The 23,765-nt window shown below is 36.0% G+C and overlaps 1 protein-coding gene across 3 annotated transcripts in view; it reads left to right on the top strand.

Moving 5' to 3' along the window:
• Axs (Abnormal X segregation) overlaps positions 1-23,765 on the top strand; it is a 204,350-nt gene that overhangs the window by 88,813 nt on the left and 91,772 nt on the right. For 2 of the 3 annotated variants that reach the window (XM_081757254.1, XM_081757246.1), the window contains exon 2: positions 1,514-1,981. The exons of the other annotated variant lie outside the window; for it this stretch is intronic. In XM_081757254.1, the coding sequence (XP_081613380.1) occupies positions 1,594-1,981 (388 nt within the window). In that variant the 5' untranslated portion in view covers positions 1,514-1,593. The remainder of the gene's footprint in view (positions 1-1,513; positions 1,982-23,765) is intronic. 3 annotated transcript variants of the gene reach the window in all.

Consider the following 23,765-nt stretch of genomic DNA (forward strand, 5'->3'; position numbering starts at 1 on the left):
ACTTCTCTTGTTCTTTTACCTACTAGTCTGTTAACCCATTCTTGGATGCTGTCTTCACTACCACTATCCTCCAGAAACTGTGCTTTGTACTAGTATGGACTATGGACTATTATTATTGTAATATCACTCCTTTCTCCTACTCATCCTATTTTCTTCCCTTCTAGGTCAAATAATAATAATAATAATAATAATAATAATAATAATAATAATAATAATAATAATAATAATAATAATAATAATAATAATAATAAAGTTTCTGAAGTGTGTATCGTATTATTTTAAATGGGAAGTCCAAATACCAAATTTCATGTGTCTAACCCTCAGAGACTCCGACAAATGGACATTTATAATAATTTTCCCCGCCTCCCCCTCTCCATCTGTCTTTCTCGTCGAATTTCCAAAAATCCATCTTTATAATCGTACCTCACAAATCCTATGCATTGTCCAAATTCCAAGTTTCTAGCTTAAGAAGCGGTTTGGCCTTGACGGTGATCACTTATTTCTTTTATATGTACGTAGAGGTTATGAATCTGGTTTTTGTCAGTAGTTTGCACCCCCTTACCCTTCCTTCTCGATCTTCACTCCCTCCTTGATTAGGAACCACTGAGTTAATTTGTTGGCTGTTTTGTTATTTATTGCATGATAATGACTCACTGTTGAAACATTCTCCTCCTTGTAACTTTGCTATAGAAAGCCTGTTAAAGCACTTTTTGAGCTATACCAGTTGTCACCGCAAATGTACAGTAAAGCCCCGATTATCCTTGAAATTGGGTGGCAAGAGCACTGCGGATAACCCGGAAAAAGACTAAAAATGAGGTGTAATTTATTACCACTCAAATCAGTCTTCGCAATTCCCGTTTTTCATACCTTACAACAATCAGCTTCTGCTTATCAGAGTAGAGTTTCACTTCGAAATGTGCACTATTGTTGGAAATATCGATTTTTACAATGCAATTTATTTTTATGTTTTAGAACATAAGTAATTAGTTGCATGCGGAATGTCAGTCCGCAGCGACTACTTACGAAAAATAATTGAGCGCAACTGCAGAAAAGTTAAAAAAAAAAAAAAAAAAAAATCGCGGCACTGTCGGATAATCGTGGCTTTACTGTATTTTGAAGAATGTGGGACCATAGGCGTTCTGTGGTAACTGAAGGTTCTGTCTTTGGATTGGATTGATATACATTTAACGTTGATTTTCAGCACCAAGGCTATTGAGACTGGACTTAGTGCTTCAAATGGGATCCGAACCGTTACTGGGATTTATATCCGAGTATTTCGTAATATTATTCTACTTCGTGTTTGGAAGAATAATTTTGGAAATTAGTTCCTAATCGTTAAAATATTTAGAATTAGTGAATTGAGTTTGTGTGGCACCATATGAGAAATACTCACGGCACGCCTCTGGTTTGCATTTTGTAATGTAATATAGACTAACAGTATTACAATTTGTCTAAAATTACCTGTTGAATCTTCTTATTAAATAAGTAATGTTTTATTTATTTTTATTTACAGATTGTGTGCACTAAGTTGATCAATGTATTCAAGTAGTTAACCTATCGTGTTTGTGTGCTTGTTTTGTGTTTGTGGTTGCAATGTTCTCTTGTGATTATCAACATTGTTCGTGTGCAAATGAGAAACCGTCATCTAGCGGTACAACTGATGATGATGGCAAATGTAGATGCAGCGAAAAAAGATCCTCCCCTGCGAGACTTGGTTCTACGAACTCTGAAAGTTCGGGAAGTCCTGCTAAAAGAAGTACAACCCCTAGCCCGTCTATGACTCCTGTTGGAGATGAAAGTCCTAAAAGAAGTGAAAGTCCTCGTAGAAGACGGTCTAGTGCAAGGGGCTCTTGTCCAGCGTCATGTCCTACGGGAAGAAGTGTGTCGCAGCCATTTTGTTCTTCTGCACAACCATCGGAAACTCCCGGAAGTTGTATTGATGAACTTCTGGGATTGCATTCAAAATTGGAACATCTTCAAGGTAGCGTTTGCCTAAATGTTTGTTGTAGTTTAGTTATATTCACGTAATTGGCACTAAATTTAGTCACTGCGTAATTTTCGTTTAGTGTAGCCGTTAGCTTACTGCCATGGACACAATTAAATGATGACTTACAATTTGTGTTATCCATCTTTATCTTGTGGGGAAAAAATCACATTTAAAAGTCAATCCAAGGTGAAAAATTATTGGAAGAATCAATAAGAATCTAGTAACTTTTTCGTGCCCAATTAAAGCCCCTGTCAGTGAGAAGAGTTCCCGCCATCCCATCTCTTTTTAACGATTACATAATGTTCAAAAAATTTGAGATTTTTTAGTGCTTGTGTTTATTATTATTATTATTATTATTATTATTATTATTATTATTATTATTATTATTATTATTATTATTATTATTATTCAAAAAAGAGCAAAATGAGGAAACATACAGACAGTACGAGAATCATCCTTGCAAGTATCAATTAATGACTGTTGGTATTCAGTCAGATAGAAGTATTTCTAAAAAGGTTGATGCTATCGCCATCCCTGTCATATACTACTAAAGGAAAATTAAACCACTTTCATCTGATGGTGACACAAAGGTCAAGCGATTTCACTTTCATCAAAGATAACTATGTACGACCAGACTATATCTTAAACCTATATGTTTCCAGAGTGAACAGCATGAGATTAGATGTCAACATTGAGGAAGAATTCTAGACTTCATAAACTTGGCAGGGGCGTCATTTCAGACTTCGTTTGGGGGGGGGGGTCAAGAGCAACATTGACATAAGACTTTCACGTTTTGTATTAATATATTAGTAGACAATCTATTAAAGTATATGTATTCCTCAAACTCTTGGGAGGGGGCAATTGCCCCCTCCTGCCCTCTCTAAATGACGCCCCTGAAACTTGGTCGACGGCGATCCACTTTTTCGTTTACCTCTTTGCTTATTCCATCTAATCCATGAGGCGATTTTCAAAGTGGAGTCATTGCAGGATCAGCTTCGTAAATATTTTGTTTTCGTAATACGCTTGATTAGTTTTTCCAGGTTCCGAAGGTTTGTAGGTAAGTGTGTGTGTGTGTGTGTGTGTGTGCGCGCAATTCTGGACAGTATTTCCAGAACTCTACTGTGGTACAGTCATGTCCAAAATGATTGTCGCATATCTGTAACTGTCGTCTTGTTAGAATATACGGTAATTTGATAATGATTTTGCAGGGTACTTTTAATACGGATACTGTGTGTATAATCGAGAAATGTATATTTGTGGTAAATGTCATAGGAAAAGAATTATACATACGAAAACTAGAATAAGTAAAACAAAATGTTGGTAAATGGAAAGAGAAGTTTTATTTTCGTTTTATTATCCTTATTTACTGCTCTTTTGACATGAAATTTTCCATATACATGTTCTTGCTGATTATACACATACTAACATTATAAGAAATACCGGGCGAATTCGTAATCAAATTATATTTCTACAACATATTTATAGACATGCGACAATAATTTTGGACATGAGTGTACCTATCTAAAATTCACCTGAACTTTTAATTCAAGTTGTGCGTTTATATATTAGACTATCCTGCGAACTTAACGACAAACCTTGATTGGTAAATATCCTTTTATCGTCAGTTACTGGAACCTGCCGAAGGTTGCAGCATGGGTACCAGGCGTTTCTTCTTGACGTATTTTTGGAGTTCCAAAATACCCTTTCGAAAACAGATCATATCCTAGCTGGAGAAATTTAAGTCAGACTCAAGTCTTCCTATACACTTGTTCAGGATGACGGAACCTGGAACTTTCCAGGACTCATCTAAAGGCACGCAACAATTCCTTGTCGATAAGTTCTTTAAATATGCTTACTAGTACTATCCCTGTATAATCGATGTTCGTGGCTCGACATATTTTTCAGTGTAAATGTAGATGCTGTCAATTACAGGGTTGGGACTTCCGTGTGCCATTTTGAACAAATTCTTTTTAGACGTGTTGAAGAGTACAAGCGTGTTGAAGAGAGTCCTGTGAATTGTTAGCTAAATTAAGGAACTTTAGAACTAGATGATTGAGAACTCTTCTCTCCTTCGTTCCTCGGGGAAAACTTCAAAGTCTATATCCAACTGGGCTTGGAGAGGTCATTCTTCACTTTGGTAGAGTAAATGAAAAGGAACTGAAATTCGTACGAGGATTAGTGTCCTTGAATCTTAGTATACTAAGATTAGCATGAATCGGCAACAATCAAGTCTTCGAGAACGCAGTCAGCTACTTGACATGTTTTCTTAGCAACTGTTTCTCGGAAGACTTAAGTATGACCTTTCTCATACCAAAATCTCCTCACACTAGGTGAACACTCAATCACTGACTGACACCATTAAGATGTTTCATACGATGACAAGCAATTGCGCTTTCCCTAGCTTGTCATCAGGCCTTCCTAGGAGGGTATCTTATAGTTGTGATTGCACATCACCAATAAAGGAAACTAACATTATCATGCTTTTGAGTTTCACGTGTAAGAACCCAATGCGTCCGCTATTCAGTATTCTGTTCTATCTGCGCTGGCAGCTCAAATAAGACTGGGCTGTCAATAAATCACATGTATTCTAACCTTCACTTAGTGTTTGGATCACCAGCTCAAGACCTTCTCGCCAGAAGGACTTCTAACTTGACTTCGCATTGGAGATTCACACTTAGCACATTAATTTCTACTTCATGGCAACGTCTCTTGATTGTGTGTCTTCTAGAGACCTAGACAAAGTATTCATCACTTGCTTGTGGAGCTGACTTAGCCTTACCAGCAGACTTAACAACACCGCTTGGAGATGACCACTTAGCGAACTCTCAATATTTGTTTCCTCGTCACCTCCACGTTCTACTTGCATTGTGATTGTCCTAGTGTTTATACCTAACTCACTTCTTGTTTCCTCCCATGTATTTGTTACCTGTCTTTTGTCACTAAGGACGTTCTTCGTTTACAGTTTGAGTTACCATTTCAACATGTTTGACTTTTCGTCTTTCGTACTAACTTGGGGCTTTCTTTACCATTATCGTTTAGCCAAGGCAAAAGAAGAGGAATATCTTAGATTAGAGTTTTTAGATTTTTTAGACTGTTAGATTTTTTTTTACCTTTGTGTTTGGTCACTGTGTTTTAATGTTTTCTATATATTATGTAGTATTTCGTGTCAAACTCGTTGCTGAACTTTACACATTAACGGGTACAGAAAGACCTTTGCAGTATCACGTACAAAATCCAAATTTCTTATGTAGAAACCCAAATGCAATGGATGGAATCCAGATAGTGAATAATCAGGATCGCCTGATACGCGAAGAATTACTGAGCCACAGAATAATTTTAAGATAACATGTTGAAACACGATATGATATAGCGATTACTTCATAATTTTAGTTCAGTGTCTGCTTAATATTTATAAATTTGTTTCCTTAGTGTCCAGAAGAGGCAGAGCAGTGACCCCCTTTCTCTCCCTATAACCGGTTCTGTCATATGGCATTCCTCTGTTTGCACCTATAAATTCTGTACAATGTCTTATTAGTTGTCTATTTGTATGTTTATTTTTTTAAAATAATTAATTTATAATATGTGAAATTTATGAAAAACTATTGAACACAAGTGAATATCGTCTAAGGCTTCCAAACTATGCGAATTTAATACTGTAACTTGAAGTAGTGCATCTGTAAGTACTGATTGTAATAGAGTAATAAGATCAAAGATAGAACCTGTTCCTCGGGCACGTAATCTGTCAGAAATTGAATTGAATTGAAAAAATGAAATAAACTCTTTTACGTCCCACGGTTATGCCGGTTAGGCTAAAGGAGACGGTGATAAATGAATGAAATGGTGGAATGAAGAAAGTGGGAGGAAACGGGAGAAACCCGGGGAAAAACCCTCGAGTACTGTGTTTGTCCACCACAGTCAACACGGCGCGAGCTGGGATCGAACCAGGGACCCCAAGCACCGGAGGTGAACGCTCCACCACTGAGCCCCCGCCCCCCGCCGTTCTATAAAAGTTCCGACACTTATGCACAGTATATAGTTTAAAAGTCTAAACATCCGAATTTGTGCTGAACCATTCTGGTTAAGTACAGAAGAAGGCAGAAACCATATGATTGGAAAGAGTCCAGTAAACCTAGAATTTGGCACAGTTTGTGGAGAGAGAAAAAAAAGTACAAGTGAACTACTTTAAAATGTTAACGTATCTGATGATTGATTATACTCGTATGTTGTAGTCTGTTAAGTACAGTTCGGTACGTGTGTATTTTAAAAGTCACCTTAATGTGGCTATGTTGGCTATTTCTCCGAATGCAAGCAATGTGATTAGCTCCACAATCACTTTTATTTATATATATATATATATATATATATATATATATATATATATATATATATATATATATATATATATATATATATATATATATATATATATTGTTGGTCTTACAAAATGGAAAATCTTGGGAATAGTAGTTCTAGTTAAAAGGGAAAAGTTACATGAAATGAAGTATTTTCTCAAACGCTTGCCTTCAAAAATTTTTAACTACATCAGGACAAATGAAGGGGAAGAATTTAGGGAAAGAAATAATAAACTGTATGGGAAGAAAGTCAAAGATAATGATGACGAAAATTGATGTAAGAGCGACTGGCAGCCAGTTAAGCGCGTACCTTCATTGATTCCCTCTAGCAGAGCGTTTATACAGGGTGGTCCAGAAGTGTGAAAAATATCCGAATAAAAGCTAGATTATGTACACTGTGATAAATTTTCCGGAAAATTTTGAATCGGAAAATTTTCCGATTCATAAAAACATACTCCACTTATTCCTACATCGTTATTTAGCCGTGATGTGAGGTGGAAAATTTTCTTCTATATTTTTCCGGAAAATTTTCCGTTCTTAACAAATATCAGTGAACAAGTAACAGTTCCTCAGTATAAAAAAAATGATTGAAATCATGTATAGAAATGTTAAAAAGTGAAAAATCGTTTAAAGAATCGGAAAATTTTCATGGCTCAGACAATTTTCAGTACTATGTAGGAACAAGTGAAACAATTTTTCATAAATCGAAGTATTTTCTGTCTTGTATGGAAAAATTGAAGAACTTTTTATGAGTCGGAAAATTTTCATCATTTTGAAGCAAAAAGTAAAACTACTTTTTGTGAATCGGAAAGTTTTGTTGCTCTGTAGAAGCAAGTGAAAGGAATTTTCATGAATCGGAAAATTTTCATCACGATGTAGAAACAAGTGAAAAAACTTTTCATAATCCGGACAATTTGGATATTATGTATAGTGATGTTTGGTGGAAATTTTTCCACTATATTTAACTGCACATTCAGCTATAAAATTCAATTCCTGTAGAGGGAAGTTAGACAGCAACAAATTATCATTTTTCCAATTAGCTTTCGGAAACCAGAAAATTGTTGTAATATTTCAAGATGGGAAGTAAAAATATACAGTGTTTCTCTCTCTTCCTCTCTCTCTCTCTCTCTCTCTCTCTCTCTCTCTCTCTCTATATATATATATATATATATATATATATATATATATATATATATATATATATATATATAAGCAGTAGCGTAGCCAGGATGTGTGTTTGGGGGGGCCCAAGTGCTGTTATAGGTACATATAGAAAAATTACAAACAAAAAATATATAAACATAAATATATATAAAAAATTACAAACATCAAAGTACCAAAGTACATTGTCGGACCTCTTTGGGGGGGGGCCGGCCCCCCCTTCCCTACGCCACTGTATATAAGTGCAGGGAACATACATCGAGTTCGTCGAGAACAAATATCCCATTCCAATATTTAAAATGTAACAAGAAATTGAAAAGAAACCTTTGTGAATTTATCAATTTCAGAAACAGAAAATTCCTCTATTTCTTCACATGTAGGACTGCCTATGTAATGAAATAACTACATAGAAGTTCCTTATATAGATTATTTTTGTAACAGAAAATAAGAAAAAATGATTTTATAGTTTTTAACACTCGTAAATCATAATTTCAATATTGGAATTTTGTATAATCAACATCTTAGAACAGATATTTGTATTGTAAAACTACCATTATTATGTATAAAAATGTATTAGAAATAATGACGATTCCATAGAACAAGTACATATATATATAAAATTTTCAGATTCTTTAAACGATCTTCCATTTTTTAACATTTCTATACATGAATTAAATCAATTTTATGAATACTGAGGAATTGTTGCTAGATCACTGATATTTAAGAACGGAAAATTTTCCGGAAAAATATAGAAGAAAATTTTCCACCTCACATCACGGATGTAGGAATAAGTGGAGTATGATTTTATGAACCGGAAAATTTTCCGTTTCACAATTTTCATCACTGATGTGCAGTTAAATATAATAGAAAATTTTCCACCTAACATCACTATACATAATATCCCAAATTGTCCGGCTTAAAAGTTTTTTACACTTATTTCTACATCGTGATGAAAATTTTCCGATCTATGAAAATTCCTTTCACTTGTTTCTACAGAGCAATAAAACTTTCCGATTCACAAAAAGTGGTTTTACTTTTTGCTTCAAAATAATGAAAATTTTCCGAATCATAAAGTTCTTCAATTTTTCCATATAAGACAGAAAATACTTCAATTCATGAAAAATTGTTTCACTTGTTCCTACATAGTACTGAAAATTGTCTGAGCCATTTCTTTAAACGATCTTTCAATTTTTAACATTTCTATACATGAATTCAACCAATTTTATGATTGCTGAGGAATTGTTACTTGATTACTGATATCTTTTTAGAACAGAAAATTTTCCGGAAAAATATAGCGGAAAATTTTCCACCTCACATCACTATGTACACTCATGTCCAAAATTGTTACATGTCTATATGTTGTTGTAGGAACATAATTTGATAACGAATTCTCCTAGTATTTGTTATAATGTTAGTATGTGTATAATTGGCAAAGACATGTATGTGCAAATTTCACGTCAAAAGAGCAGTAAATAAGAACAAAAACGAAAATAAAACTTTCGTATCCATTTAGCAACATTTTTATACTCACTCTAATTTTCGTATTTATAATTCTTTTCCTATGAAATTTATCACAAATTTACATGTCCTGATTATACACAAAGTATAAACATTAAAAGTACTCTGCAAAATCATCATCAAATTATATTCTTATAATAAAACGGTTATAGATATGCGACAATCATTTTGGACATGTGTACATTGGAGCAAAACGAACACTATAGGATTAAAATAGGGATGCGTCAAATGTTATAATACATATGGCTATGGCTGCTGACATCTTGAATGCATCAGAAAAATTTTAAATGGCAGTCAGTTTGTGCTATGCATATTTTTGCTCTAGCATCAACCAATTTTCTTTTTCTCTTGCAATTTTGTTATGCAGGTAATGCACACAGCAAGGATTCGACGCGCGTAGTTGAGAGCACTCAGGATGATGCACAGGGTGATTCAGATTATTTGAACTGCCTTCATCCAGAAAGGTTTTAACCACAATGGCACTGCTTTAAAAATGTTTGCAAAATTTAGGAAAATAGTGTCTGTGGCTTATGTACCCAAATCAGGATCACGTACGTCGACTGACGAAGCAACCTCAAAAGCAGTGTTGCTCCTATTCAGCAAAAGTCTTAAGTGAAGCACTTGTAGTGTAATCCATGAAAATGTTAATTGCACGCTGAATTTTGGGTATATGATTCTAGGTTCGATTCTCAGTTAGGGAGCACAGAAGATTTAATTTCAAAATCATCCGTGTCCTCTAGCCTATTATGCACATTTTGTATTTGAATAAGTAACATCCAGGGACGGCTCCTAGGATATTTTATACCCTAGGCGAAAAACATGTCTGCTCCCCCATAATCTCCTTCTCAAACCAAAGTGAAGACTTGTCGCCTCTGACATTTTCACACCATCACATTGTTACTACTTGTTTAAGCATTAAATAAAATAACACTCCCAATGTCTCTCTCTCTATGGTAAGTAATCTATAAGCCAATTATTAAAAACACAACCATTTTTATTGCTGTGGCATTTGGAATAAAATTTTACTAATATAACCACAGGGCAACAGGAAATTAGTTTTATTGTAACGTAAACCATGTCCATCTATTATATAAAAGAGAACGCACAAATCCTTTGTTAGCTCATCACGCTAATACGGCTGAACCAATTTCTTTCATTTTTGGGGGGTTATTAGGATTTGGACCCTAGATAGTTTTTATCATATCACTTTAATTTTTAATTACCAGTGTCTTGAGATAATTGACCATTCAAGTGTCCATAACGTACAAATCCTTTGTTAGTTCATCATAGGTATAAAAATAAACGTATTTATATGCAACCCGCATGACCGTGTCACTCGGCGGGTTAACATAAATGACAGGCGATATAATGTTAACATTTACTGCAATTTGAAAGCGAAAAAGTAAAAATTATCTAAGTAACAAAGTTTATTGCGTTCCGGGGTGACCGCAGCGAAGCGGGGTGAACGCTGCTAGTTGTAAATATAAAACATAAGATGATTGTAATTCTTTCTAAAAAGATTCCATAGAAAACGTGATTAATGACTACAATGTGTACAAAAATCTAACTTTTGCCTGTTTAAGGAAATCAAAAGTGAAGAGTTATATTATAAACGGGTCTAGGAAAATTCGGTGTACGGAAAACTCGGTGTGGGGAAATTCAGGTGTAAGGTAGATTCGGTGTAATACATATGGAATATTACCACTTTACAATAATTTACGACACTTCATATTGTGAAAACGAAAACCATAAAATGTAACGAATAAAATGTTATTTCCTATTTCAAGAAAAACTTTTTTTTTTTTTTTTTTTTTTTTTTTTTTGCCTTTAGTCCACTACCTCTTGCATGTCTTTCGTGGGGTATTACTATAAACTACTTTTCATCACACAATGAAGCTGACACTTTTTGTCAGAAATAAAACAATTATAAGTTCAGAGAATAGTTATAGGAACAACTAAAAACACCTTTCCTATAGTACATCATAGAACACATACAAGGTGATTCTTTTAAAACTCACGGATTTCATTTGGGTCTAGAATTTCTAACTGAAGTCCGCTTTTCATGCGATTTGTGGCAAATGATCAACGATCGTTGGGAAATTTATGGTTTAAATTCATTTGGGGTAATATCGGCCACGCCTCTAGAAAAACAGCAAATTGTATCGCCACTGTATCGAATTGGAATTAGGTGAGGTGCGGTGTGGAGATTTGAGTTTTTTCGTTAGATGGCAATCTCGCGACGGTCAATAAGAAACAAGAAACTGGGCCGTTGTATTGAGAATTATGCTGTGCTACTGTACCAATATGATCAGGACACAGTTACAATAATGTACTCTTTGGAGCAACGTGATTTTATCGTTAAAAAGTTTTTGGAGAACGGGGTCTATTGTTGCTACGCAAAGGGCATTTACACGCAACTTTGCCTCACGTTTTGCCCCAGATAGGAACATAATATGGTCGTTAGTGAATAAATTGCAGGAAACAGGAGCGCTTCTGAGGAAGACAGAGAAGCATCGGACCTCGCTGGCGGATGTTGTGAAAGATGTCAGGTACCGACTCTAAGTCACCTAAAAAATCCCTATTCAACATGTGATTTCGCTTCAAATATCCAATATCTCATTCGAACTATAACGTACAATGACGAATATTTGCTGTTTTTCTTGCGGCCTGCTCTATATTACCTCGGATGAATTTAAACCAGTAAACATAGTCACATAAATCTCCCATCCCTCCTTGATGATTTGCAGCAAACCGCATGAAAATCTGACTTCAGTCAGAAATTCTAGAGCCAAATGAAATCCGTGAGTTTTCAAAGAATCACTCTGTATATACATATGTAAGATGCAAAAATATATTGATCAAAAAAGTCTTAGTGGAAAGGGCAATATAAAGCAGGATGGTTTTATCAGATAATAGTTGTACAAATAGTTGACTTCTCCTCCAGACACTTTAGTTTGTTTGCCTTAAGGTAAACTAAAGTGTCTGATTGGAGGACTTTGAGGACTAAAGTGTCTGATTGGAGGACAAATTTCTCGTCATGTAAGGGCCATAAAATGTTAAAATCCCTCGAAATCTAGGATTCCAATAATTTCAGGAACACAATTCAATATAAAGCAATATAAAGTAGACAGAAAACAATAAAAATGATAGTAGACAGTAAAAGTACGTTCTATACAAAATTTGAACTTCAAACTAATACGCTCATTTATCCTCAAAGTTGAGTTTTTAATAAATCCTACGGCCTACTACAACGAATCTTTCTTTACACCTAACATTCCTCACACCGAATTTTCCGTACACCGAATTTTCCGTACACCGAAATTTCCTACACCGAATTTTCCTGCTCCCATTATAAACAGCTTTGTTTTGAACAATTTATACATTAATAATTAGTCTAAACTAGTAATACAAAGTTTATACTTACTTATAATTTCTGATTGGAGTAGCTTTATCTACATTCAACAAATATCGTAGAAAAATCAGTTCTGTTTGCACCAGTGTGAAAGCAACATAAAGTTCGAGATGTTGGGATAGTACATTTTAATATTTCAATAAGTCTTTCACTCACTATTTGAGACATTGACCAACAGCATTTAAGGAAGAGGTGGGTACTTTCCTTGCTTTCATACTTGCAAACTCTTTCACTAGGACTGTCGGGTCTATTTTTTATTTCATTTTTTTCAACAAATACTAGATACAGCATAACGAGTACCATTTATACAGAGAAACTAACAAACTTGTATTAACAATAGAAAAAATAAAAATAATAAAAAAGACAGAGATAAAGTTTCTTAATTCATTTTTAGTTATTTTTAATTTGTGTAATTATTTTGTCAAAAGGTGAATAGCTTAAAAATGTCCACGTAAGTTATCTGATTATATAAATTTGTGCTCTGTGAAAAAGGACCTCTGAATAATTGAGTCTAGGACGTGATTGATTGATTGATTGGTTTTAGTTTAGCGTCCCTTTCAGCAGCGAGGCTATATGAGACGTGGACCTACTGATTAACGTGGAATCCGAACCACATGAGCTCCCGCCGGGAATTGAACCCGGTTCTCCCACGCCAAAGGCGCGTACACTAACCGCTTAGCCACGAAGGAGCTCGGAAAGGTGGGTATTTGATGCTACATGGGTAGTTATGTGAAGGGATAATTCTTGGAATAGGGCTTCAGAACTTAAGTTTCCATTGACTACCTTATGTAGAAACTTTAGGTCAGTGACATTTCTGAGAGCATTCGAAGTCTGGATAATCAGATAATGCAGATCTTCTTTAGTCATAGAAAGAACAGTGGGAACACGGAAACGTACTATGGCCAGATAGATTTTTCCCCGCTCCATATACGTGAGGAGTAATCTATCTTGGGTGATCCCACTTTTCATTAACTTCCTCTTCCTAAGTACTAGGCTAGTCGAGAAAGCGTTACCTCCCACAGCGAACGCAGCCTAGGTGCCTACACGGTAATTCTAGTTTCACCAGAGTTGTAAATCATACTATGAGCCAGTCAGGGTTTCCAGGTCTTTTCTTTTCATTTCCCGCGCCAGAAGTGTAGACTGAGAATGACCTGCTTCAGTTGGTTTCTTGTGAGAAGATATGAAGGTTATCGAAGAGTATTGGTGTTAGCTGCAGTTTCTTCTTATGTAAAGAAAAAAAGACGCAGAGGAAACTAAGTACAGACAAAGTAAACGACCAAAACAGCTTACTTTATCTTAATCAAATTTGGAAAACAATTCAGTTGGTGTTAGATTGTTTTTTTTTTTTTTTCAATTTATTCCTACGTCCATATTAATCTGTGTATCTGTATAAAAAGGATGTGTATATATGTTAGGAATGGTATAGAGACGAGATGAAACTCAATACACTCGCGGACTCGTCTCGAGTCGAAAAACATCGTATTAGTCTCGGTCTCGTTTCCATCAATATGTGGAGCTCCTTCGTGACTAAGCGGTAAGCGTACGTGTCTGGCGTGGTAGACCTGGATTCGATTCTAGGCAGGAGGTTATGTGGTTAGGGTCCCACGTTGAGCTGTAGTTCACGTCTGATGTAGCCTCGCTGATATAGTCGAAAGAGACGGAGCAAGAGGCATTTTTTTCTAAGATATCCTCTGTATCGAAAACAAATATTAGACCCCAATCAATAAATTCCAACATTTACACTACTTTATACTTTACTAGCTATGCCTTTGGAGAATAGGATTCCGGATTCGAATCCTGTGGGAGATCATTGAAAAGTTTCAGCGCATAAAGGTTGTTTAGATTCCACCTTAAGCTGTAGGTTCACATCTTGTATAGCTTCGCTGCTGAAAGGACCGCTAAATTCCAAGCCACCAAGTATAAAATTTACATTATGATATTTTTAACAAATTCTCTGGTTTAATCTTTTAATTTTTTTCTTATGATTTTGGCTAATTCTGAAATTCCTACTCTCTACCAATTTTAGCACCTTATTTTTAGTTTCAGAACAAAGTTGATAAAACACGAACAGTTGCAGTTAAAATAAATAAATAAAATAAAATTACATATCTTTCCCAGGAATATTTCTAAGCTGCATGGAAAGAAATGTCTGAAAACTGAAACATTATGTGTTTGTTTTACAAAACTAAATTTCGAAATAATTTGGCAACGTAGTTTTTCGGTCATTTCAAAGACTGAAACACCATAATTAAAATCACACTTGGTCTTAAGTTGAACCGATGAGGCGAGCATCCTTGGCTCTTGTATAGAAAGACAACCAAGACTACGAAATGCAGGACCAAGACTTGACTGCAACACAAATAATAAGATGCAGTATTGATGACCAAGACCCAGGGTGCGAATTGTTTGAATTTCATTTGTTGCGCTGAAAGTTATGAAATAAAATTAGTACTTTATAACTAATTATCATACTGTATTTTTAAATTTTCAGATCGGGTCAGCTCGGGTCGGGTAGACAGGTCAAGCTACTCGGGTCGGGTTGTCGAGTCGTGTCAATCGGATCAGATCGGGTCGGGTTGTCGGGTCAGGTCAATCGGACCCGGGTCAGATCACGGGTCGGGTAAGTCAATTCCAGTCAGGGGTCGGGTCGGGTCGGTCTTCAACCCGACCGGACCCAACCCGTTGAGAGCACTACTTTGAAGATAAACGGCCCCTCGGATTTTCGGTTCAAAATTGGTCACATCTTCCTTAGGTCCCAAATAGTGTTTCGTTAAAATTTCAGACCGCGGGGGACCTAAAGAAGATGTGATCAATTTTGAACCGAAAATTTGAGGGCCCGTTTATCTTCCCTGCCCATATCTGGTAAATTCTGTAGTAATTTTGGGCACCTTTCTGAAGTTTCCGCGGTCTGAAATTTTCAGGAAACACTATTTGGGACCTAAGGAAGACGTTGTGATCGATTTTGAACCGAAAATCCGAGGGCCCGTTTATCTTCCCTCCTACCAAATTTTTTATCGATGTTATGTTCGACTGAAATCATGCAAGCTCTCGCCTTTGGTGCGAACTGTCCCGGATTCGATTCCCGGTGAGGCCACTCGGTCGAAAAAGTGTAACAGCTGTTTCAGGCCAGCCATCTTGAGTGAGGTTTTTCCTGGGTTTCCCTCATTCATACCAGGAAGATACCAGGATGGTACGTAACATAATGGTCCCAGGCCGCTTCCTTCCTTCCCTTTGAGCGGATAGTGTATTCGCCGTAGCCGAGGGACGTCATCCCTCATATACGTGACGGGCTAAATGGCCTTAGATGCCGAAAGCCCAGAAATCGAATTCCTAATTCCTGAAATCATGGCAAGTCTTTCCAATGGAATTTCAGCCATTGTAGAATGTAAATATTTGTAAGTTTTAGTAAGTTCTAGTTTTGAAAAGAAAAGAGAAACTACGCTTGCCATTTGCACCTGTTCCAGTCGTTGACAGTAATTGAATCGGTGAGTGGGGAAAAAGAACATTCCAAAAATAAAGGATAACATTCCACGATAACAATTTCTCCATAACTAAATATCCAATCCCATTACGTTTTTGGAAGTTTGGGAAATGAAAGGACTTAACGTACGCTACAAATCTCCCACACAAATATTTTTATATAAGCAATGGTATTTCTGGTAAGCAGTTTTACTTTTTGTTTTTCAGAAGTAACGTGTTGGGAATGTTCTCCTTTTTCCACTCACTGATTCAATTGACTTCTGACTTGAGGAACAAAGTTATTTTCAGGAATTAAACGAATATCTTTTGTGTTGAATCGGTTATCTGTTTTTAATTTCAGTCTAGTGGACGATAATTCAATCCACTTGTCTGTTATGAGTCTTTCGATGTTTCGTGTTCATAAAATAACCGTCAGAAGTGATAAGCGAAATATTATCAATGGAAAACAACTTGCAACAGAAACATAAAACTGAGTAATTTCATTTTAAATCCACCGACCACAATCCATTATCGCATTTTTTTTAAAACTTCATTTGTATAAAGGAGGCGTGAAAACTTCCTGTATTCGAATTGTGTGGAAAAACAAAATCAATCCTTGATTTCTCCGGAGAACCTTTTACGTCCTATTTCCTCTCATATCTGACAAGTATCAGTTAATGACTAATTCCACCGTACTAGATTAATTTCAAGTCCATTATATAATTTTCCTAAGTTGGAGGTTTTTGTGTCCACACTGATAATACTTTTGATATTGCTCTGTCCGCTATTATAAGTAATCGCCACGACTTTATTATTCGTAGTCTTACATAAAACATTATTGTGTATTTTCCAGTTTTTAAATATTTATTCAAGTACCCACATTGTGGCAAAATATCGTGTTTTTTGTCGGTCTTTCTTTTCCGATGCTCATACGCGGCGCTCACTTTTCTGTAACATATTATGAAGTTAGTATTTTAATGTTAATTGTCAGTTTGTTACGAAAATAAATCGATTAATAAGCTATCGCTGTACCATTAAACCACCGAGGAAGGAGGAAGAGAGCGTTTACAGCCAGTTCATACGAAAATGAAATGAATTTTTTCAGCCTTACGTCTCACGTTATGATGTTTATATAAGTTTTGCGATATCTCCATTTCGAATTTGAATGACACATTGCACATATGGGTTTTGCTATCAATGGTGATAATATGAATGAATTTGAAGTGTTAGATAAAAGTCGTTGTCACATGTCAAAATCACATTATAGTTTACATTTGGGTGTGGTGAGATTATTCCTTTTACAGATTGAACGTTCGCTTTTATATATCCTATCAGGTAAGTTATGGAAAATGTTTTATTAAAATGGGTAGTCTGATTTCAGAAGAATTTCTCCATTGGAGAAATTTCAATACACTGTGGGGTGAAAGGTAGTACTTCGAAAATACTGGAAAATACATCTTGAGTATGATAGGATATATAGGGATGCATAAGAGACAAGACTAGACAGAATTTTCCTGACAAGATTCAAATCGAAACACAGCTCTTCCAATAGAGAAATATAGATTTTTCGAGTCGAGACCATTTTTACAGCACATTTTCGAGAGGAGACAGTTTTAAATCGTGTCTCGTGCGCATCCCTAAGGATATATGTTCCAGGGAAAAATTGTGGCTCCGAGAGAAATCTCCCGGGCCATCCCTTGAAATCATCACTGAGTAAAGTTATTGCAGAGTATTTGATACAGGTCTTAACTTTAATGGTGTCCAATTTTTCGAAGTTTCTTTCATTAATACTGTCAGTGCATCGTAAGTAGATCGCACTTTGGACTATATAATGAAAAGAAACGCTTTCCGTGTATAGTGACCAGAGATGGCGTGGGTCAGACAACTTGACCCTGACCCACGTTATCATGACCCACTCTGACCACGATGACTCACTACCCCACCAAAAACAACAAAAGCAACACAAACTGTAAATAGCTATTGCATTCTTTGTAACATTTTTCACGGACATACTTCTTCAACGTTTGGCTTTATTCCAATTATCGTTTAACGAAAGTCAATAATTATTAAAGAATTGCAATTGATCGGCCCCAGCCCAGCCCGACCTGAAGAGAAATCAGTGTCGGCCAGCCCAAGCCCGGCTCGACCTGAAGAGAAATCAGTGTCGGCCAGCCCAAGCCCGGCCCGGCCCGACCCAAAGAAATAAAGAGTCGGCCTGCCCAAGCCCGGCCCGTGCAGGTCTCTAACCGGTAGATCTAACCTTTACGATGTAAAATGGTAAATTATTTGTCATGGACCAAATTACGGTGAATTTCAATCTCATTATCATATGTAATTATTTCCTTGTTGAATTACAGATACTTTTCAGTGGAAAATAGGGTGAGATTTGAAAGTCTCAAATCAAGGTAAGAAAGAAAAAAAAAGTATAAAATTCGACTGTCCGAAAGACAAGTAGTCTTATTGGTATTATTATAATTACAAATATCGATATTCTAAAGGTCTTTTTTTCACTTAGATATACTCATCCCAGGAAAGTAAAAAGAAACAAATGAAAAAGGAAGGAAAATGGAGAACCTGAAAGTAAAACGTAGACAAATTCACCAGTGTTTAGTGCCGTCTACAATGAACTGAGTAGAATGAGTCGTGGTGGGTCGGAGGGGCAGAGTGGGTCATGGCGGGTCAGTGGGTCACGTCTTGTTGACCCACGACCCACTGACCCACTCCATCTCTGATAGTGACCAACTTCGCTGATGAAATCATACAGAAGCAAGCTTTCTTCCAGAAAATTTTGACCGAGAAGGCAAAATTTGAATGTGAGCGGCTTCATTACGACATCTATTTGCTAAGGAACGTGCCCTGCAGAAGAGTGACCTGTAATTGCAGTTTAATTTACCTTAGCACCGGTGTTGCGGTTGTTCAACTCCAGGATAGGGGACAGAGCCCCAGGAGTATGTGGGAAAAAGTCTGGACGGAAACAATTTTTCGAGAAATGACTTTAGGACTATCGTACTCCTTGTTCAGAAATATTGGAACTTACTGTCAAGTGGCAGCGATCAGTGTTACCAAACTTCAGTACCAGTGTTTACCACTTATGAACAGCAGCGCTTTCTCCACTAAGGTTATGACTAGCGGCGTAATCAAAGCGAGGGGTCCGGATTTTAACCGCATCTCTTCAACAAGATGTTATGGTAAAATAAACATTTACCATGTTAAGCTGTATACAAAATTCACACAATCCTAAAAACAATATGTTTGGATGTTTAAACTGATTTGAACTCTGTTTGCCACTGGCTATGACTGACCAAGGTGCAAGTGGGGTAAGACGAAGATCTTCATATTTGAAACTCTAGGAAGTATAGTTCCGAAATTTTTAAACAGGGAATAAAATTAAAATTAAATAATTTCAAGAATTTTGTTTGAAAGTGTGAATTCCTTATATATATATATATATATATATATATATATATATATATATATATATATATATATATATATATATATATATAATATAAAATAACATTATTAGGTACGAATATTCGTTCCTTCCGAAAATCTGTTGGAATTGGCCTATGAGGTTGCATTCTGGAATCTACTATAACGAGTGTGGAGTTAGCGCGCGAATGTGAAGTAATATTCTGTTACGGAAGACAGGTAAGCATTAATACCTTCTGTCTCTGTTTCGCTCCTCGTAAAAGTGGTCTTTCCAGGAAGACCATCTGTTGAGAATTGTAAGTACTAAACATTCTGAATGATTACCATGTTTGCCACACAATTCTCGCACTTTCTCGGTTTTTAATTGTTTTTCTTTTCTAGTTTTAAATGTTTCCTTTCTAAATATGCTGTTCCTTTTCCCAAGTTACGTAAATTTATGTGAAATAAGTAACTTGTTTGATTGTAAGAAAAAAAAAGTTTTCTTTTGTTAAAAAATAACATATAATCGTATACTGAAAGCAGGGAAATACGATCCTAACTGTTTAGTCTTCGCAAATTCTGTTAAAGAATTTGAAGCTTAAAATCCATAAAACGATAACTATATGTGCTATATAGTTGCGAGATATGGTCGCGTACTTTGAGGGAAGAACGTAGACTGGAAGTACTTTTAAAAAAATGGGTGCGTACCTCTTTTCTAGTGAACAGTGACGGGATGGGTCGCGAGCGTAATGACTTGTAACTCGGATGACCCAGAGGCAGTCAGACCCATAACCCACCAGATCTGGTGACCCGGATAGTCCATCACCTGGAGTGACCTGGCAGGACCCAGAGATGAAACGTCATTATATAAATGGGAAGTATCTATGAGACTATCAATGCAATTGTAACAAACATGATTCCCTCTCTCTTTGCCTTTTCACTAAATAGTAGCTGAACCTGTGCTGTCTACTCAGCGAATCATTCTGATAGGACCATGGGTTTCCTTCCCATGCCCTCACTATAGCTGTCCATATCACTTTACACACACACAAATAAAGAGCAAGACTACTCAAAAAGGGAGTGAATTGCTATAGACAAACATATAAACGGAGCATTTTAATGTATAGGTGTTGGCTTGAGTTTGTGGAGAACTTCGAGAAGTGACAGATGATGTCCGTATAAGTCCATATCCGTTCGAAGACACCTTATTGCAGCTCTTCAGGTATTTGAAGTTGCCAGCATGCAATAGGATTTCCTCGCATGCAATACGTTAAAGCAAAGCGCCTGCAATGTTCGTGAACCCGCCATACGTAACTTCTACTGGTTGCCTAGCATAAGGATATGAACCCTAGCTTCGCCCTAGCGACGATGTTAATCTTATGGACTCAAAACGACCCATAAAATGTTGAATAAAACAATAACGGCACATATTCTTTTTAAAATTTTGAATTAGAACTCGCAGGTGTACACAAAATTTGAAATAGACCAGTAAAAATAGTACGTTTCTAGAGCTTGAGGTTTCCGAGATCTCATTGTCAAAAGGAATTGGCCACAAACATACAAACCTAGCATTGTAATCACTAAACATAAATTGTCTTTTTCTCGCTTGTTGTTTGCGTCTGTCAAGCATTGCACTGACATATAACTGCAAGATTTATCCAAGTGCAAACGCATCAGAATCTCAGAATAAGTAAACTACATGTGTCTTTTATGAGGGATAGTTAAAGTTTAATCGACCTGTAAGACTTGTTTAGAGTATAGAAAATATCGCTGAGCCCAAATAGTATTTTGTGAATTCTTTTTGTATGGGCCATGTTCCAAAACTACGTATGGGAAGACAAATAAACATGAAATATTAAAAACATGGTATCTTGATTAAGAAAAGTCACGCCGAGGATCAAACAAATAAATGTTAAAGCTCAAGAAGTGAGCATCATTAATTAACTATAAAATTTTGCAGTAATGTTGTAAATCTTATATTTCGACTGCTTCTGAGTTGCTGGGTCTGTTCGAGTCATCGGGTCTGTATGGGTCTGAGAAGCAGGACACTAGACCCGGAAAAAAAATCCTATCAATGGTGTGAAACCACCGAATTGAATTACTTATTCTTATGTATATATAATTGTGTGTGTATGTATGTATAAAATATTAGTAAGGCGATGTTTGTTTTTCGACTTTCGAGATTTGAGTCTCACCCCCCTAAACTGACTCTACTATATCAGACCAAAGTAACACACACACACACACACACACACACACACACACATATATATATATATATATATATAAACTCAAGTATATATAAACTCAAGTATATTAAATTTTCAAGCGACCTCAAGTTTTGAATGTGTTTACAGTACACAATATGAGGGAAAGGTACCGGTATCTTGTAAGTTTGTAAAGACAATTTTAAGTTAATAAACGTATATATTAAGACAATAATTATAAATATGATTAAAAATAAGTTGGAAATAATGTCAAATGTGATTTTGTGTTGAAAAAAGGTATCCTAAAACGATATGTCATGTGATCCCCTTTGTATTAAAAATTTTGAATCGAAACCCAAGATGGCAGCCATAATTGTACTATACAGTAATAGATACGGTTGTACCTTCATTACCCCTATTCAAGATATGGTGTCGTTCCCTCTAGCCGTTCCAAACATACATAATTTAATATTCAATTGGAAGACCACTCTGATATAGTTAGCCATAAATAGGGTTTGAAAATATTAGGACTTTTTTTTTTTTTTTTTTTGTGAAAGAAACCGTCACATGCATTTGTGTATGCTCTATATAACAAGAAATTTGTTGTTGAGAGCGGAATCTATGCAAAGGTAAATTTCTAATTCCCAGTACACTAGATAACTGCAGCAGAATAAGCATAATATTGGGTAACCCAATAATTTATTTTCATGTACTATATATTAAGTTCCTGAAATGGCATACAACCGGTTATGCGCGGAATGTACAGCATATTTGCATGCACGTAATACTTTGAGACAATAAAATAATTGATTCGAAATAGTTTCTTTGTGGTATTATATACCCCTAGTGAAATACATGATACTCACGGGATGTTGTTCCTCGGGATAAGCTTGTATTTATGTATGTGGTGTCGTATGGTATCAATAGATTTCACGAAGTAATGATCTGGGTAAGTTTGAGATTTTATTAAATATTTTGAATTTGAGGAATTATGAATAATAATATAATTAAACTTCGTCGATAATAGTAAAGATTACTGCATATACAGTCCGCAGCAAAAAAAAAAAAAAAGAAAAAAAACGCAACATAAGCATGTAAGTTTATGTGAAAGTACGCCTAACAGTCCAGGGATCAACATAACGTCTAAGTGGGGGGGCGCGGTGGCTCAGTGGTAGAGCGTTCACTTCTGGTGCTTGGGGTCCCGGGTTCGATCCCAGCCCCCGCCAAGTGAACTTTGTGGTGGACAAACACCGTGCTCGTGGGTTTTCTCGGGGTTCTCCCGTTTCCTCCCACTTTCTTCATTCCACCATTTCACTCATCTCTCATTATCACCGTCTCCTTTAGCCTAATCGGCATAACCGTGGGACGTAAAACTCAAAGATTTCATTTCATAACGTCTAAGTGGCACGAATCACGCCAAACCTCGGCGTCCTCCCCTGCACACTTATTTTGGAGCAAAAGACTTCGTCGTTTCACAAACTTACATGCTCATGTTGCAGGTTTTTTGCTGCGGACTGTATCCTCATCCGCAATAAATTGTTCGCATATACTGTAACTTCCACATTTTCATTAATAACTCGGTTTTCTTAATATATTATCGCTTCTTTGTGCTTTCCTTAACAAAGCAGTGTAGTAATTAATAATTATTTATGATTTTTGTGAAAAAATAAAGCAAAATAAGAAAATTATAAGCAAAAAACTGTGATTGTTATGAAACTTTAGTCTGTCAGATAATTACGCGAAGAATATCCCGAGGGAAATTCACTCCATACAGTGCACAGGTATTAGGAGCACTCACAAATACGTAAAATTGAAGGAACAGAAAATAATGTATTTTTGAGATGAACATACAATTCACACTTCACGTGAAGTTCCAATATGGGAAATCAATCAATATCTTCAGTTGAAATTACTGAAAAAAACAGAAAATGGCTATTTAAAACTCCAAGTGTAAACCTGCGCTTGGAGCGAGTCTATTTCTAATATCAGAACGCGTTATTTCGTAACATGCCTGCGTGGCCAAGCGGGTTTAGCAATGCTGTTGAAATTCTAGAACCGCAGGGTGGCAGTTCGAGCCTGAGTGCGGAACGCTTTTTTTTTTCTTCAATATAGTGAAATATTTTTTAAAATGTCTAGTTTGAAGTGCTTAAAAACACAAGACCAGATGAACAATCACTTTTCAAAGCTCAGTCACATTTATTCACTATGTTCATCAATTAGGCTATATACGAAGACACTAAAATGTGGAACGTTAACGA

This window comes from Thermobia domestica, chromosome 1, assembly GCF_964235325.1.
Source record: "Thermobia domestica chromosome 1, izTheDome1.hap1.1, whole genome shotgun sequence".
In the NCBI taxonomy this organism is placed as follows: Eukaryota; Metazoa; Arthropoda; class Insecta; order Zygentoma; family Lepismatidae; genus Thermobia; species Thermobia domestica.